A 14,200-nucleotide genomic window follows, 5' to 3' on the forward strand; every position below is an offset into this window, starting at 1 on the left:
GAATGAAAACCAGAAGACAGACGGGGTCCCCAGGACCAGGGTTGGGAAGCCCTGTCCTAGAGGCTGCAACACCCAAAGAAAACTTCAGTGCCTACAGGTGAAAGAGTGCTACTGCTGTAATATATAGAAGAGAAGTCACACTGAAACATTACTGCAAAAACACACAACAGCTTCGGACATTTCATATTTACAATTTATTTATTTATTTTAATTATTTTTTTTTTATTTTTATTTTTTTAAACAATTTGCCCGTTTTGACGGCTCCAACGTTTATAAATAACAGTAATCAAATCTTCGTGTCAGCTAACAGCTGCTTCTTTGTAAACTCCTTCCCCCTGGTGTGTGTGAAATTATTGTCTTTATTCAAGTTTAGAAAGAAGTTTGATCATCAAAAAAAAATTAAAAAAATAATAGTTTGTAACTTTTTCAGCTTTTTTTTTCTTAAATATCTTGACATGAATACTGTAGATGTATCTTAAAGCTGCAGCTATAAAAAAAAAAAAAAAAAAGTTAAAATAAAACAAGTGTACTTTGGACGTATGAAAAATATTAGTTTGTATTTAAAAAGAAAAAGAAAGAAAAAAGCATCATTTAAGAATTTTAGAACAGTTCTAATAATCCATACTTCCAGAGACTACTTCAGAAATATTTATTTTCACCAACCCCACCCCACTATTCCCCCTTAATTGCATATTGAAATCATCTCGTGAATCTACTTATCATAATTTAATCTGTGTGTGGGGAGAGAGGGAGAGAGAGAGAGAGAGAGAGAGAGAGAGAGAGAGAGAGAGAGAGAGAGAGAGAGAGAGAGAGAGAGAGAGAGAGAGAGAGAGAGAGAGAGAGAGAGAGAATCCTATCTACATTTTGTTTTTTAAATTGGCTTGTGGTGTTGACAGCTCCAGTGACGAGCTCTTCTAACACATTCAGAATCAATAACAGCCAGCGGTCTTCAAAGTACTCCTGCTGCTTGGGTTGCATTTCCTCTTTCTGTAGAACAAAGGGTGCCAATTTCAAGCCTGTGTGTTCTGTAGTACCTCAGACTTCCTCCAAACGGACGATTAACAGGTGATACAATTGCTCAAGATCTTTGTATTTCTTTCTAGTCCCGTCCCATCCCATCCCCACCTTTCTGACCTCTTTTTCCACTGTCAGAGTACCGCATCCCCAGCTAATCCTTGGTCATGCCGATTACAGTTTGTTGGTTTCAACAACAACAATCTTCTTGCAACAAGGGGAGGGAAGTGGAATGGAAGCCCTTGATGCAATCCTGTATCCTTCCGCTGGCCAGCAGTCCTCTTTATTATAGTGCAATAAGTTGATGCCCTCCCCTGGTATGATTGTGCCGCCCTCGTCCCCCCCACTGACTCACCCCCAAGCCCAATCTACTGCAGGCGGTCGGGCTGGACCTGCTGGGAGGGGTACTGCACGAAGGCAGCGGCGGGGGTGTGGGCGGCTGTGGAGAGGGGCTGCTGCATGGCACTAGCTGCTGCGGCAGCGATGGTGGGGGGGTAGCTGTATCCCAGGAACCCCGGCGAGGCTGCGTAGGGGTACTGCTCGAAGGCGGCCGAGGCGTACTGGGCGCAGATGGCATTGTAGTCGGCGTAGGGGGAGCTGACGGAGGACAGCTGGCTGGGGATCATCAAGCTGGGCTGGACGAAGGCTTGCGGGTACATGTACTGCTGAGCCAGCCTGGGGAGGAACAACAAGACACACAAGAAGTTACACAGGGGGAGCAGAAGCTGCACTACCCTGGGGACTGGAGGGCTCTCCGACGGACGGCTCATTGAGCTCCACGATACAGCCCGCTTGATTTAGAGGTGAAGTCTGGGCAATCGGCAGCACGCTGGAGGATCAGGCGGTTAGTGAACGGTTACGTGCCACACTGCAGAAACAATTGCGAAAGCAGGCTTGTGTGTTGCACTGCAGACAGAGAGAGTTGCAACATCATGCAAGGTACTGTTCTTAGCAGTGCGGTCACAGAACTGATATGTGAACAGCTACAGGATTAGCACTTCCAAAGAGGTGTTGCTGGCTAGACTGCAGTGTAGGGCCTTCTCTTTTAAAGCTCTCACTCACTACCTGTGGTACACAAGGTTTTTGTTCGGCTTTATGTGGAGGCAGCTAATCTAGACCACGGTTATTTTTATCTTTAGCCTTGGAGCAAAGAGCTGGCATTGTGGCCTCCCCTGCCTGTCTCCAGTGAAGGCTATAGGGAATGGCAATCAGTAAAGCCAGAAAACAGAAGAATTAAATGTGCTGTTCTTTCCTTTTGTGCAGAGATCAAACAATACCAGTAACAAAGCAACACACACACACAGCACACAAAGCAAATAATGCATGAACAAAATTATACAGGGCCAAATGCAACTTCTTAGCTTTCAAAGCACAGAATAAATGGGAGGGGGGCGGGCAACGAGGTGGGGGTGTTAGACAAGCAATCGTAAACAATGACTCATTTCAACTCTGCACTGCCCAACGGTGCATACCGGTTTCACTAGGGGTTAATGACAAAAAACAGGCTGCTGCTGTCTGCAATATAATCTAAAAAAACAGCTTCAAAAGCTCCCAGTACTTGTGTTTGAGTTCAATTATAAAACTGAATTTCAGTTTATATATATATATATATAAGGAATTGAGCAGTTTAAACTGTTTCGTCTGAAGATACATTTGAGAGAGTGACTCAAGCATCACGACGAGGAAACTGACAATGTGGATGACCAGATCCAGCCTGTTTCTTGCACCTCATTGCAAGAGTAAGAAAGTTAACGTGACTATTTGAGGGACATACATGTGCCTTGTACCTTGTAGGGTTACATGGGAAGCCTCTGAACTTGTTACAAAATAAACAGGTGTTGTGATGCTTCAGTGAGCAGAGCAGACTTGAAACAGACTTTTCAGAAAGCCAATATGCCTGGATGTTTCTGTCTGGAACACAGTGTAGAACAGGGGTGTGCTGATAGTCGTACTCTTAATGAAGTATTTCAATCTGCATATATTAAATAAATCCATTCATTAATGTGTCGATTTCCAACAAGAAAAGCCATCCTTCCCTCACCTTTACAAATCGACTACCAATTAAAGGCAATTAACAGCTTTGAAAGCAGATTGGACGCAAATTTTCCTCTCCTCTGGGACACTGACTTTTTCACTGTCATTCCAAAGCTGTAAATTACTGTCAGTTCGGTACAGTGGTGAAAATGTCAGCGCTTCAGACGAGAGGAAAATTAGTTTCCAATCTGACTTATTTCAGATCTGCCGATAAATACTTCTAAAAGGCAATTATGACTACGGGTATCGGCACACTTCTAGGGTAGAAGGTAAGTGAGGGTGCTCGTCACACAGTGTGCAGAGTGCCCGCTCCCCACTCACACACAAAACAAGTGATTATCACACTTTAAACCCAGAATCATCGAGGTCACCACAAGCCATGCTATAAAAAGACAGTTTCCTAGAGATTAAAATCAAACACATTTGAAGAAACACAAATTACACACACACATAAAAACACAAGGCACACTCCACAGCACTCTTGTCGAACCCAGTGCCGGAGCCCAGGGAGCAGGGGCTGTGTTCCTCAGTCTGAGACTCTGGCGTTACCTTAACCATCGTCCTTCCCTGCAGACCTGTCCTCGCTGCCCCAAAGCACCAGAAAGAAGGATGTTAGGAGACAGAACTCTTGTGGGTCCACCAGCATATTACTGTGCTAAAGGGCTTGATAGGGATCGGGTCCTAGTTGCTGTGTTCAGAATCGTCACAATGAAAGATATTGACAGAGTAAAATCTCCACTATCAGTTACCTTTGCATCCAACAAGGTATTTTCTTTGCAGTTCACATAATGCGAGATATTTGGGGAAAGATTTGTTTTGTCTACACCCTAATTTAAATATGCAATATGGCTTTATAAGATTAAACTGTATCTATAGTAAATATTTGACTTCATTTTTTAGAGAGAACTCAACTCAACTCCAGGGTGTTATCTAGAGAGTGAGTCTGTGCATTATTTTGAGTTTGTGTGGTTTCACACAGAGGTTCTTGTCATATCTGGGTTGCAACAACAAGAGATATTTAGTAAAGATATAACACTGACATGGAGCAGCAGCAGCATCCAGAGTTCAGCACACTGCTAAATCTTCCCTCCCCCTCCAGTTCAGAGGGAAGGGGCTGGAACTGTTCGCTCCTGTGATTACCCATAAACACCGAGAAGCTCTCTGCTCAGAACTGTCTCTGTTTAAAACCATAACAGGAGTCTTTGTTGCTCAACAGCACGCATCCTGCCCACCTCCCTCAACCATAGCTAAGCAGGCCCTCCTCGGACATGAGCGTTTACAGGAAGGACAGGATGGGACCGTACTCCGCAGCCCTGAAACAGAGACCTGGAATAGCCTGGGGGTGATTCAAATCGGGAAAGAAGGAGAACGTTTTGCTTCTCTTAACCCATCCCTATGAATTTTAATATCCTTTTCAACAGTATAACAATTCGTAGTCAGATGGTAACACAGTGAAACTTAACTAACACTGAAAGCACTAAAAACAACTACAGTTCACACACCAGGGACTGTACTGAAACTAGTTGGCTGGCTAGTTGTTAAATATAGGAGTGGGGGTCTGGGCTTGCAGGTGGAACTCTGTGTGCAAGCCTGCGAGTATTAACTCCTCGCTCAGTCAATTGCTGTACAGTCGTTACACAATTTAATAGCCTGGGCCGCTGTGAAACTGTAATGTTGCAAAGCCCCTTCCTTTATCACTGAAATTGGGCAGCTCAGAACTTCCTGCAAACCCAACAGAGCTGCCAGACACTGCCTTCCCCCACCCCAGAATGGAGACAACCAGGGCACCAGTCTGTACCATTAAGGAAGAGGAGTTATCTGTGCTCCTCGCGCGAGACACTTTCAATATCCAGCACATTCCGATCACTAACTCATTATGATTTCAAAGCAGGACCCATGCACACTGAACAGAGACCCCCAAACTCTGCCCTTACTGCATCTCCAGACCATTCAACCCACAGGGTCATCTACTATTGACGGAAGAGAGAAGAAGCCTTATCTCACAATCTGCAGGTGTTTACCTGTATGTTTTTATTGATGCTGCAGCAGATCTTACTACAAGTGCACGCAACACAGCTGCGGAGCTTGAGATAACTCCACAGCATGACATATTGAGAGAGAGAGAGTCACTGACAGGGCTGATACGACACCCAGCATGCTGCAGCCAGTCTAGCAGAGAGAGTCACGGGCAGGGGTAACAATTCATCACAGCACAGCCATGCCGCACATAAAGAGAGAAGCGGGAGAATCATTCATGCATGTTGCCACAACACTCGATATAATCCACCCAGAACTTTAAACACTGAAATCTGGATAAAACTAAACAAACGTGTTCCCGTTACAGAAAGGATTTCAACAAACCCACCCCCTCACCCCCCACTCTATTTCTGCATCGCCCATTTTAATCACTGGTCTACCAGAACTAGACTAACAAGTGTCTTGGGCTTTCCCAGCTCTGCTCTGAACCGCTCCCACTCTCTCAGATTACTTTTAATAACCCATCCCCGCCTCCTCCACTTCAACAGCAGCGCAGAACGATCGGATCAAAGGACATCGAAGCAGCTCAGATCCCAGCTAAGCTACTCTCTGATTTACAAAAGGCAGGTCTAGGTAGCCAGACCACTACGGGTTCAATGGGTAGAATTAAATAATGAAGCAGTTACACAGAACCTGGTCAGGTGTTTAACAGGTTAATGAAGGGCATGGTTGGTACAACAAAGCGGTCTTGGAGAGGCGAAGGTTCCCTACTCCCACAGCAGGGGGTTATAGAAGCACACCCTGGTTAAACAATGCAACGCCTGCGATTCACAACAAAGTGCCATGTTGCTTCAGATCCTTAGTATAGGACGGGGAGAAGCTGGCTGTTTCAGGCAGGTGCAATGTGTGTCAATGAGAAGGCATCTCCAAGCGGCAATTCACACCTTTCAATAGCATAAAAAAAAAACTAAAATAAAAACACACGGGTTCCCGAGGAAGGGATCCCTGGGATCCCACCAGAATGAGTTTCAGTAGAGCCCCCAACACTTCTCTAATGTTCTATAAAGAAATAAAAACTCAATTGTAGGGCATGCATCTATACTAAAAGTGTTTGACAGACATGTCCATTTGAAGCCTGTCACTCTTCTTTTAAAAGGCTGACATGCAGTGGAAGGGATGGGCGGCCCTGCTTTCTGCATGTTGCCAGGCTGCTCCATTATCCGGCAGTGAGAGCGAAGTCCGTTTCCTGTTCAACAGATTTGGCAGGGGGACTCCGGCGTGGTGAATCAGATAAAGCGAGGCTGCTGGGGATGCAGTGGGCAGCTTGATTAACATGAGCAGACAGCGTGGGGCTGCTGGTTGGTCCAGGGTATTGGGAATTGGATATGAAGGTTTTTCTATGCTTGGTTCTGCTGAACAAATGCTTTTACTGGAGCGTAGAAGAAGCCCTACTGTGCCCTGGGCGTCACTGTTTCCATTGTGACCGAGGGCTTTCCTGAGTAACTACCTGTTGCTGTGGTTGTTATGTTCAGAAAAAAAAAAAAAAAACGTTTCCAGCCGCAGCCACCCCCTCACTTACCCATTCTGCCGCTGGATTAGGGCTGGGTGAATCTGCTGAACACCAAGAGTAAAACCTGAGTGGGGAGAAGATAGAAAAAAAAAAAAACATTACTGCAGAGTAGAGGGCTGGGGAATAACTACCCTTGGGGGAGGCGCAGTCAGCCTGTCTGCGATGTTCAACTGCTCTCGGTATGCCAGGAACAGGCCTGTGTGATGTCAGGTCCTGTCCTCTGTACAGGCAGATCCTTGAGAGCCTTGTGTCACAGTGTGTTTAAAATACACTACATGACTGATTTAGTAATAGGAACTGCCCGGGGGTCTCACCTGTCTGCATGCTGCGGGGTTTGGCTCCCAGGTAAGCCAGGTTCACGTTGGCCTTCCTGCCATCGATGATGGGATTGGGGTCTTTGCAGGCCATCTCTGCAGCGCTCCGCTCCGCCATGGTCACCTACGAGCAGGACACAAGAGAAACGATTGCTCCTCCCCTTCCAACACATTGCATGCATTCAGGAACCAGTTTTACAACACTGGCAGGAAACAAATCTGCTACAGAAAAGCTGGAAACCCCCTGCTTCCCATGCTTGTGTAGAAAACAGCAGTCTAACCTTTCACAAAAAAAACAAGATTGAGAAAACGGATATATCTGAACGTCTGATAAATCAACTCTCACTGATGTAGGAGTAGTGCCTTTCAAATCCAGCAGGGAAGGAAACAAGACTGCTATTGCCTTCCACGTTTAACTGTGTGCTTTCCCTCCGTTTGATTCGCCTTATTAAGCTTTTCACTTGTGCTTCAGCACCTCATTTATCATGCTTTACAATCAGATTTGAAAATTAGCTTGTGCATTGTAGTAAATGCCTGTTTTTGGTGGCCCGTGTGCCCTTTAAACTCAAAACCAGTTGCTGGCAAACCCTGAACATCCGAAAACGTAAAGTCTACAAGCTTGAAATTGCGATAGTGCAGGGGTGGGCTCAAAAACATCTTGAATGAGTTTTAAGCCGAGCAGTAGAATATTTCAGCATAGCCCAGCTAACGGGCCAGGTTGGCTAAGCTTTGACTGCAATGCAAAGGCTGTTGACATCATCAAAAGCAGTAATGCATCAACTTGGTCACAAGGGGGTTTTGGTTAGCGAGTGTCCTCTATCGTCACACAGTGAGTCAGTGTCAGTCACTAGCCTATACCGCTTCATTCATGCAAGATTATATTTGAATGTAAAAAAAAAAAATCTGCAACTGAATTAATGTTGTATAGCAACCAAAACATCCATGCAGGACCAGTAGGAGTGGCATGCTGTTCAGCTGGTTTCAACCAGTCCGATAACAGGGTTCTCAGCTCCTCCAGCAAGCACGAGCCTCTATTCTGTACCACATGCATGTCCATCAAGGGCAAACCGCTGCTAGATCCTGTACCATGATTTCCTAGCTGACTGGAGAAACAGCTAAATAAATACTTAATCAGAAATTGGGGTAAAACAAAGGATTTATTTTTTTTTACTCCCACAATAATGAGCAAAATGAAAAACAGAACTTGAAAAGTGCTTGAGACCTTGAATTTAATCAAGTTTCAGTTCTGTAAAAAAAGTTAACAGGTGTTAAAACCAAATAGTTGCCCAAAATTTGCCCCAGAATCAGGTTGACAGACATTCCAGCTGATCCCCATGTTGGAGTTGCCGTCGTCTGTGCACCCACCCCTCCCCTTTCACAACAGCACAACAATTCAAAGCTACAGTAGCTAGCTTCCCCTTCCTTTGAAGGAGTGTCTTCATTGGCACTAAAAAACACACACACACACACACACACTATTCCTACAGTGCTGTGTACAGTACACTGAAGAACAGCAGTATGCATGGTCTTGTACAGTTCATCAGAGCCCTCCAGTCACAGGCAGCAAACAGAAAGGGAGTCTTTCTTTAATACTGCTTGTGTGCAGCGGACAACAAGTCACTGAGTTCCAGTGTTTACATTCCACAGCCAAACACACTGGACACCAACAGACAAAAGCAAAAGTCCTTCATTACAGCTTCTGGTCACCTGCTGCACCACCCAATAATGTCAATACTAGAATACAGACCAGATCTGTCTGTAGTGACCAGTCTGATAAATCCACAAGACCGCCTGCCCATACAGACCCCTTCTGGTGGACCCTTGTGCGTAGTTGACAGTGCCTGCACTAGTGATAGGGATTTAGTTTAATCTTGGTTTTAAAAGTATGCTCCTAATCTCGAAATATAGTGACACTGAGCTAAAACCGCGTGGGGGTTCCGTTAAAACAGCAAGAACTCCTAGTCCTGCAAAGGAAGGAAACTGAATCATTTCTTCACTCTACATCGACTTGTACTGCATTCTTGAATTTAATTTTTTTTTTTTTTTTTTTTTTTAAACAAAAAAGGCTTGCCCTCCAGTCGGGTTTAACTTTGGCGTGGAGTTACAGAGTGACATTACTTTGCTATTCTGTATACCCCGACTACCTTACCGGGGTCTGTGTTGACTAGGTCCGGGGACTGAGCCCTCCTTTCGCTAAATGCGGTGTTATAAAACCAGGTCGACTAACTAACTCCATCGAGAACTGAACAAAGCAAGCCGCTTCAGAGAAACAAATGGCTAGTAGGACGGGTATTCATTTGGGCATGGTTTTCAATGGTAAGTGTAGCCTGCAAACTAAACTGGTGTCGCACTTTTTAAAAAGAGCGTACAGTTCTTACAGTACTAAGAGGAGTCCTAACAGGAGTTAGCAACACAAAGAAAGCTAGAGGCGTATTGTTTGTATTGCGTGGAGTGAGCCGAACACGTTAGCTCGGCTACAAATCAGACTGAGACGCTCTTTATATATATATATATATATATATATATATATATATATATATATTATATATATATATATATATATATATATATATATATATATATATAAAACTTTAACTCTATAGTGTGTGTATTTATTTTTGTTAGCTTGCATGCCAAGTACGCTACTTCCAGAACATTACAAAGACCAAATATGATCAAGCAATATTAATTTATGTAGAATAATAATAATAATAATAATAATAATAATAATAATCTTAAATGGTGAGATCTATATGGGTGGGTGAACTGGTGCCCAAAAAGCCTGTTCGCCTTTTAACAACTGGTATAGTTTAATAGTAGAACATATACAAACAAATAAGACGTATACTTACAAAGCCATAGCCTCTAGACTTGGAGGTCTGTCTGTCTGTAATGACGACCGCTTCATCGATGTCTCCAAAAACCTGGAAGTATTTTCTCAGGGAAGAGTCCGTGGTATGGTACGGCAACCCACCAACAAATATCTTTGTGAAAGTAGTGTCCTTTTGAACCGTATGCATAGCTTCTGGAGAGCAAATCAAGGATCGATGCAAAATCATTAAATAATAATAATAATAATAATAATAATAATAATAATAATAATAATAATAACAACAACAACAACAACACCGATGCGTACAATACAATAGTAGAAAGTTTACGTTTTTAAATAGTTTTCTTAAAAATATATATCTATTTTGTTTTAAAAAAAAAAACGATTTAAGATTGACGAGGTAGATAATCTCTCTCTCTCTCTCTCTTTCTTTTCCCCCCAGTTTGTCAGTAATGTGATTGTTTATTCCATTCGGATATTTTTTTTGGGGGGTAAAGCTTACACTTCTAATATTGTTATTTTTTTCCTTTTCTTTTTTTGATCGATATTCTTTGCATGTGGCTGATCTGCCGTTTGCTCAAGCTGCCGGAAAGGCTTTTATACAAGGTCCGCGTCAACCACGCCCCCTCTGTTTGGAATCCAATGGTCGAGTCGTAAAACCGGCATAGGACACGCCTCCCCTCGTAGCCCGGCACTGACGTCATCTATACCCCACCCCCATCGCCTCGTCTTGCACCTGCTTTTGTCTTTAGAGTCAAATCTTTAATAACTAAACGTTTTCTTTATAGGGTAATACAAAGAGAATGTATGTAGCTTGTGCGTATGTGTTTATTTTATTGCTGGTGCCTAACCCGGGTTTATTTCAATACAGTTAAATGCATTTCTTCTCAACGAATTCATTTAACAGCTTAAACACTGGAATGTAAAGAAATTATATTTTTCTTGAGCAAACAAGAAGCCCACCCCAGAAACTCGCATATATGTTTTTGTGATTTGCAAGCAATGATACAGTACACAGTATTTTCCACCTCTTCGACCACTCATCCCGGTCCACAGTGATAATGTACTGCAATCATTTCCACTTGCAGTAAGGTGCAGACCACTAGTGCCCAGAATGGTTTTCAGAAAAGAATGCTGCAATGCAAACAGAGTTTAACAGCTGAGCTATTGAAGTGGTACCGGTCCTGTAAAGGATGCTGCAATGCAAACAGAGTTTAACAGCTGAGCTATTGAAGTGGTACCAGTCCTGTAAAGGATGCTGCAGTGCAAACAGAGTTTAACAGCTGAGCTATTGAAGTGGTACCGGTCCTGTAAAGGATGCTGCAATGCAAACAGAGTTTAACAGCTGAGCTATTGAAGTGGTACCAGTCCTGTAAAGGATGCTGCAATGCAAACAGAGTTTAACATCTGAGCTATTGAAGTGGTACCGGTCCTATAAATGATGCTGCAATGCAAACAGAGTTTAACAGCTGAGCTATTGAAGTGGTACCAGTCCTGTAAAGGATGCTGCAGTGCAAACAGAGTTTAACAGCTGAGCTATTGAAGTGGTACCGGTGCTGTAAAGGATGCTGCAGTGCAAACAGAGTTTAACAGCTCAAGTGGTACCGGTCAGGTAAGTGGGGTTGTTCAATGTTCAGGTATCCCAGATTTGCATGCCTGAGGAGCTGTTGACTTGTCAGGTCAAAAGCCTTTTTGCAGTTTTAATTAACAGTTGTAACAGTTGGTTATTGTCCAAGGAGAGATCATTCATGACCACAGTACTGTGCTTAGCCAGTGACCTGTGTGTGTGTGTGTGTGCGTGCGTGTGTGTTAATAACACAGGTATGGATGCAGCAGGTGTTCAGTCACACAATGAAAAGGAGAAGGCTGCAGGTTGTCTTGCTCCGCAGTGGAGTGTGACCAGTAGCAGGGCACTGGGATTATTTATAACTCTCCAATGTTGCACACACAAACAATAGCAGGAAACATGTCAAGGAGTCAGTGAACCAGAAAGAATCTCAAATGTTTTTTTTTAAGGGAGTCGCTTGAGCTTAGATGCACCTCGTCTTCAAGATCTTGCTTACACATTCCCGAAGCAGTGCAGCGTAACGAATATAAATCTGCAATGCAGCCACAAAGCAATTGCCCGGCACGCTAATGCTTTATGAGTACTGCCCAAGGTTAGAAAGAATTCCATTTAGTGTACAGAAGCTTTAAATCAGAGGGAAGGCTATCATCTAATATAAGATGGAGTCATCAGGCATTTTAGGACCCAGAACCCAAATATAATTCATTTAAATAATACAGGGACCCGCGTTTGTTGAGCATCGGGAATAGGTACAGACCTCTATGTAGTTCCCCCGTCAGGTACATAGTGTTATAATGACCTCAATAAACTCCAGTTGGTTCTCACTTCTAAGTCTTCTTTTACACCAGAGAACCATATACCACCTCTTGCTAGCAACACGCCATTGTTCACTCCCTTCTTCATATCCACCTGTTAATTCCCAACTCCTCAGCTCTACCTCTCACCTTTCTTTTGATCCTTTGGGTATATAAAAATAATTTACACTTAGAATAATTTACACATAGCATTTGTGTGGAGTGGAGAAGGCCTGGTTCATCTCACATGGCAATTCTTTCATGTTTGCATGCAGCATTCTGTCAAATTAATATATCCATGAAAGCATTATTGTGTTCATTTAATAGTCTTGAAAAACTGGATAGACATATCCCCCTGCTTTAACACAGGGAACTCTGGAACACAGAACAGAGCATTATAATATGAACAGGACAGACAGCAGCATGTACAGTATAGGAATACATACAGAATGTACAACAGCTTTTGAGAGAGGATTAGTGGGAGCAGTATAGCACAGCTTAGTAAACTTTACAGTACAAGCAACTAAACGTTTGACACTTTTGAAAAATCTATTGACATTGGCAGGAAATGCTACGTGCTCTCCCGCTAGCAGCACAGTTGTGCGCGCTTCTCAAACAGCATTCCTAACCCCACACAGCTGGTATGGAGTCAGTGCAACACAGTACCATACAAGGGTAATTAAGAGCCGCTGTCAGTTCAATTGATCAGGGCAAGGCTGAGGTAGCCACAGTAAAGCAGTGGAGTTTAATAAACTAGCACTTCATCTGTGTGCTCCTGGATTTACTTTGCTTAAGTCACGACTGAAGTAGTGATCTTATCTAAATAAATGAAAATCATGTGGTGGCTATAAGGGGATATTAAAGTAAGGAATTCCAGTTAAAATATACAGAAATAAAGTGCAAAGTCTTTCTGGGGATTGCCCTATTGCACCAAGTCAAGAGACATTGCTCAATAACCACACACACAGATCATGTAAATACTGAAAAGGTGTATTTAAAGTGTCTGTTAATAATAAACAAAAAATGTGTATGGGGGGGGTGGGGGGTCAGTTTAAGGGAGTTGGCACCTTCTGTTATCATCACCTTATTTACTGAAAACCCACCTGACACTATAAATCACTGCTGGACGTCTCGTGCACACTCCTGCTACAGCTCCAAACTCACACAGCAGTTTGTTTTAATCCACTCTGGAGATACCCGCTGCTGATTCGCGGGCTGGTCTCTTGAGCCTCGCCAAACAAAGCAGAGAAACTCACTTTATCTTCAAGCTATAATGTACTGTACAGGTCAAGTTCAGATCCCAGCAGGACAAAGATCTTACAGAATTTACAGGCAGGTCCAGGAATATGCCCTTTTGAATTATTTATCTATAGAATTCTGCAAAACTGAAATGACGTTTAAAAAAAAAAAAAAAAAAAAAAACGGATTTCCTTTTGTGGTTCATTTTGTCTGTAATATAAATAAACGAAATGTCTGACTGTTAACAAGTGGTTTTGTACATATCCTTGACTGATTAGATAGATACGAGAAAGAAGACACTTCTCTAAGCTGTGTTTAGAATCACATAGCCAGGCCAGACCTGTTCAGCAACCGCATTTGTACACATTATTACCACTAAAGAGTAAAAGTATAACAAGGTCAAGAGATTTGTGTTCTGTTGACCTGTGCAGGTTTAGACTCCCAACACTGAAGAAAAACCTTTTCACTTCTCACACCATGTACCTCAAATGAAATGTTTGCTGCAAGTGCCACCTCTTGGATAAAACATGCACCTGCTCAAAAGGTTTACTGACCAATAAAATACAACTGAGCCCCCTGGTGGATACATTTCTCAACTACAATGACTAGAATAAAGAGTGCATGACATTTCCACAGTGCCGTTGAACTTTAAACATTTCTTCAAAAGACTATTGAATATTAAATACATGACCTTACAATGCATCAACACTAAAGCTAACATCAATATTTAACATGCAGATCTGACAAACACTGGATAACATTCAAGCTCTATAAACTATTAACAACACTAGCAGGGAGCCCACAAATACCTGTTGATAGGCTGAATTTAGCCAAGAATACTGTTCTGTGAGACACAAC

The 14,200-nt window shown here is 42.9% G+C and overlaps 1 protein-coding gene across 2 annotated transcripts; it reads right to left on the reverse strand.

Annotated features, from left to right (window-relative positions):
- Window positions 1-399: 399 nt before the first annotated feature.
- On the reverse strand, window positions 400-10,355 carry LOC117962923 (RNA-binding protein 38-like). Of its 2 annotated transcripts, XM_034908226.2 has the most exons (5): window positions 10,245-10,355; window positions 9,762-9,934; window positions 6,910-7,033; window positions 6,605-6,659; window positions 400-1,689 (listed from the first exon to the last, which is right to left on the reverse strand). In XM_034908226.2, the coding sequence occupies exons 2-5, from the start codon at window positions 9,927-9,929 to the stop codon at window positions 1,383-1,385; spliced, it is 654 nt and encodes a 217-aa protein (XP_034764117.2). In that variant the 5' UTR covers window positions 9,930-9,934; window positions 10,245-10,355; the 3' UTR covers window positions 400-1,382. The 2 variants fall into 2 exon arrangements, with proteins under 2 accessions (XP_034764117.2, XP_034764116.2); XM_034908225.2 differs by having other exon boundaries at window positions 9,762-10,348.
- Between the last annotated feature and the right edge of the window lie 3,845 nt (window positions 10,356-14,200).

The sequence above is a fragment of the Acipenser ruthenus genome, chromosome 29 (genome assembly GCF_902713425.1).
Source record: "Acipenser ruthenus chromosome 29, fAciRut3.2 maternal haplotype, whole genome shotgun sequence".
NCBI classification, from domain to species: Eukaryota; Metazoa; Chordata; class Actinopteri; order Acipenseriformes; family Acipenseridae; genus Acipenser; species Acipenser ruthenus.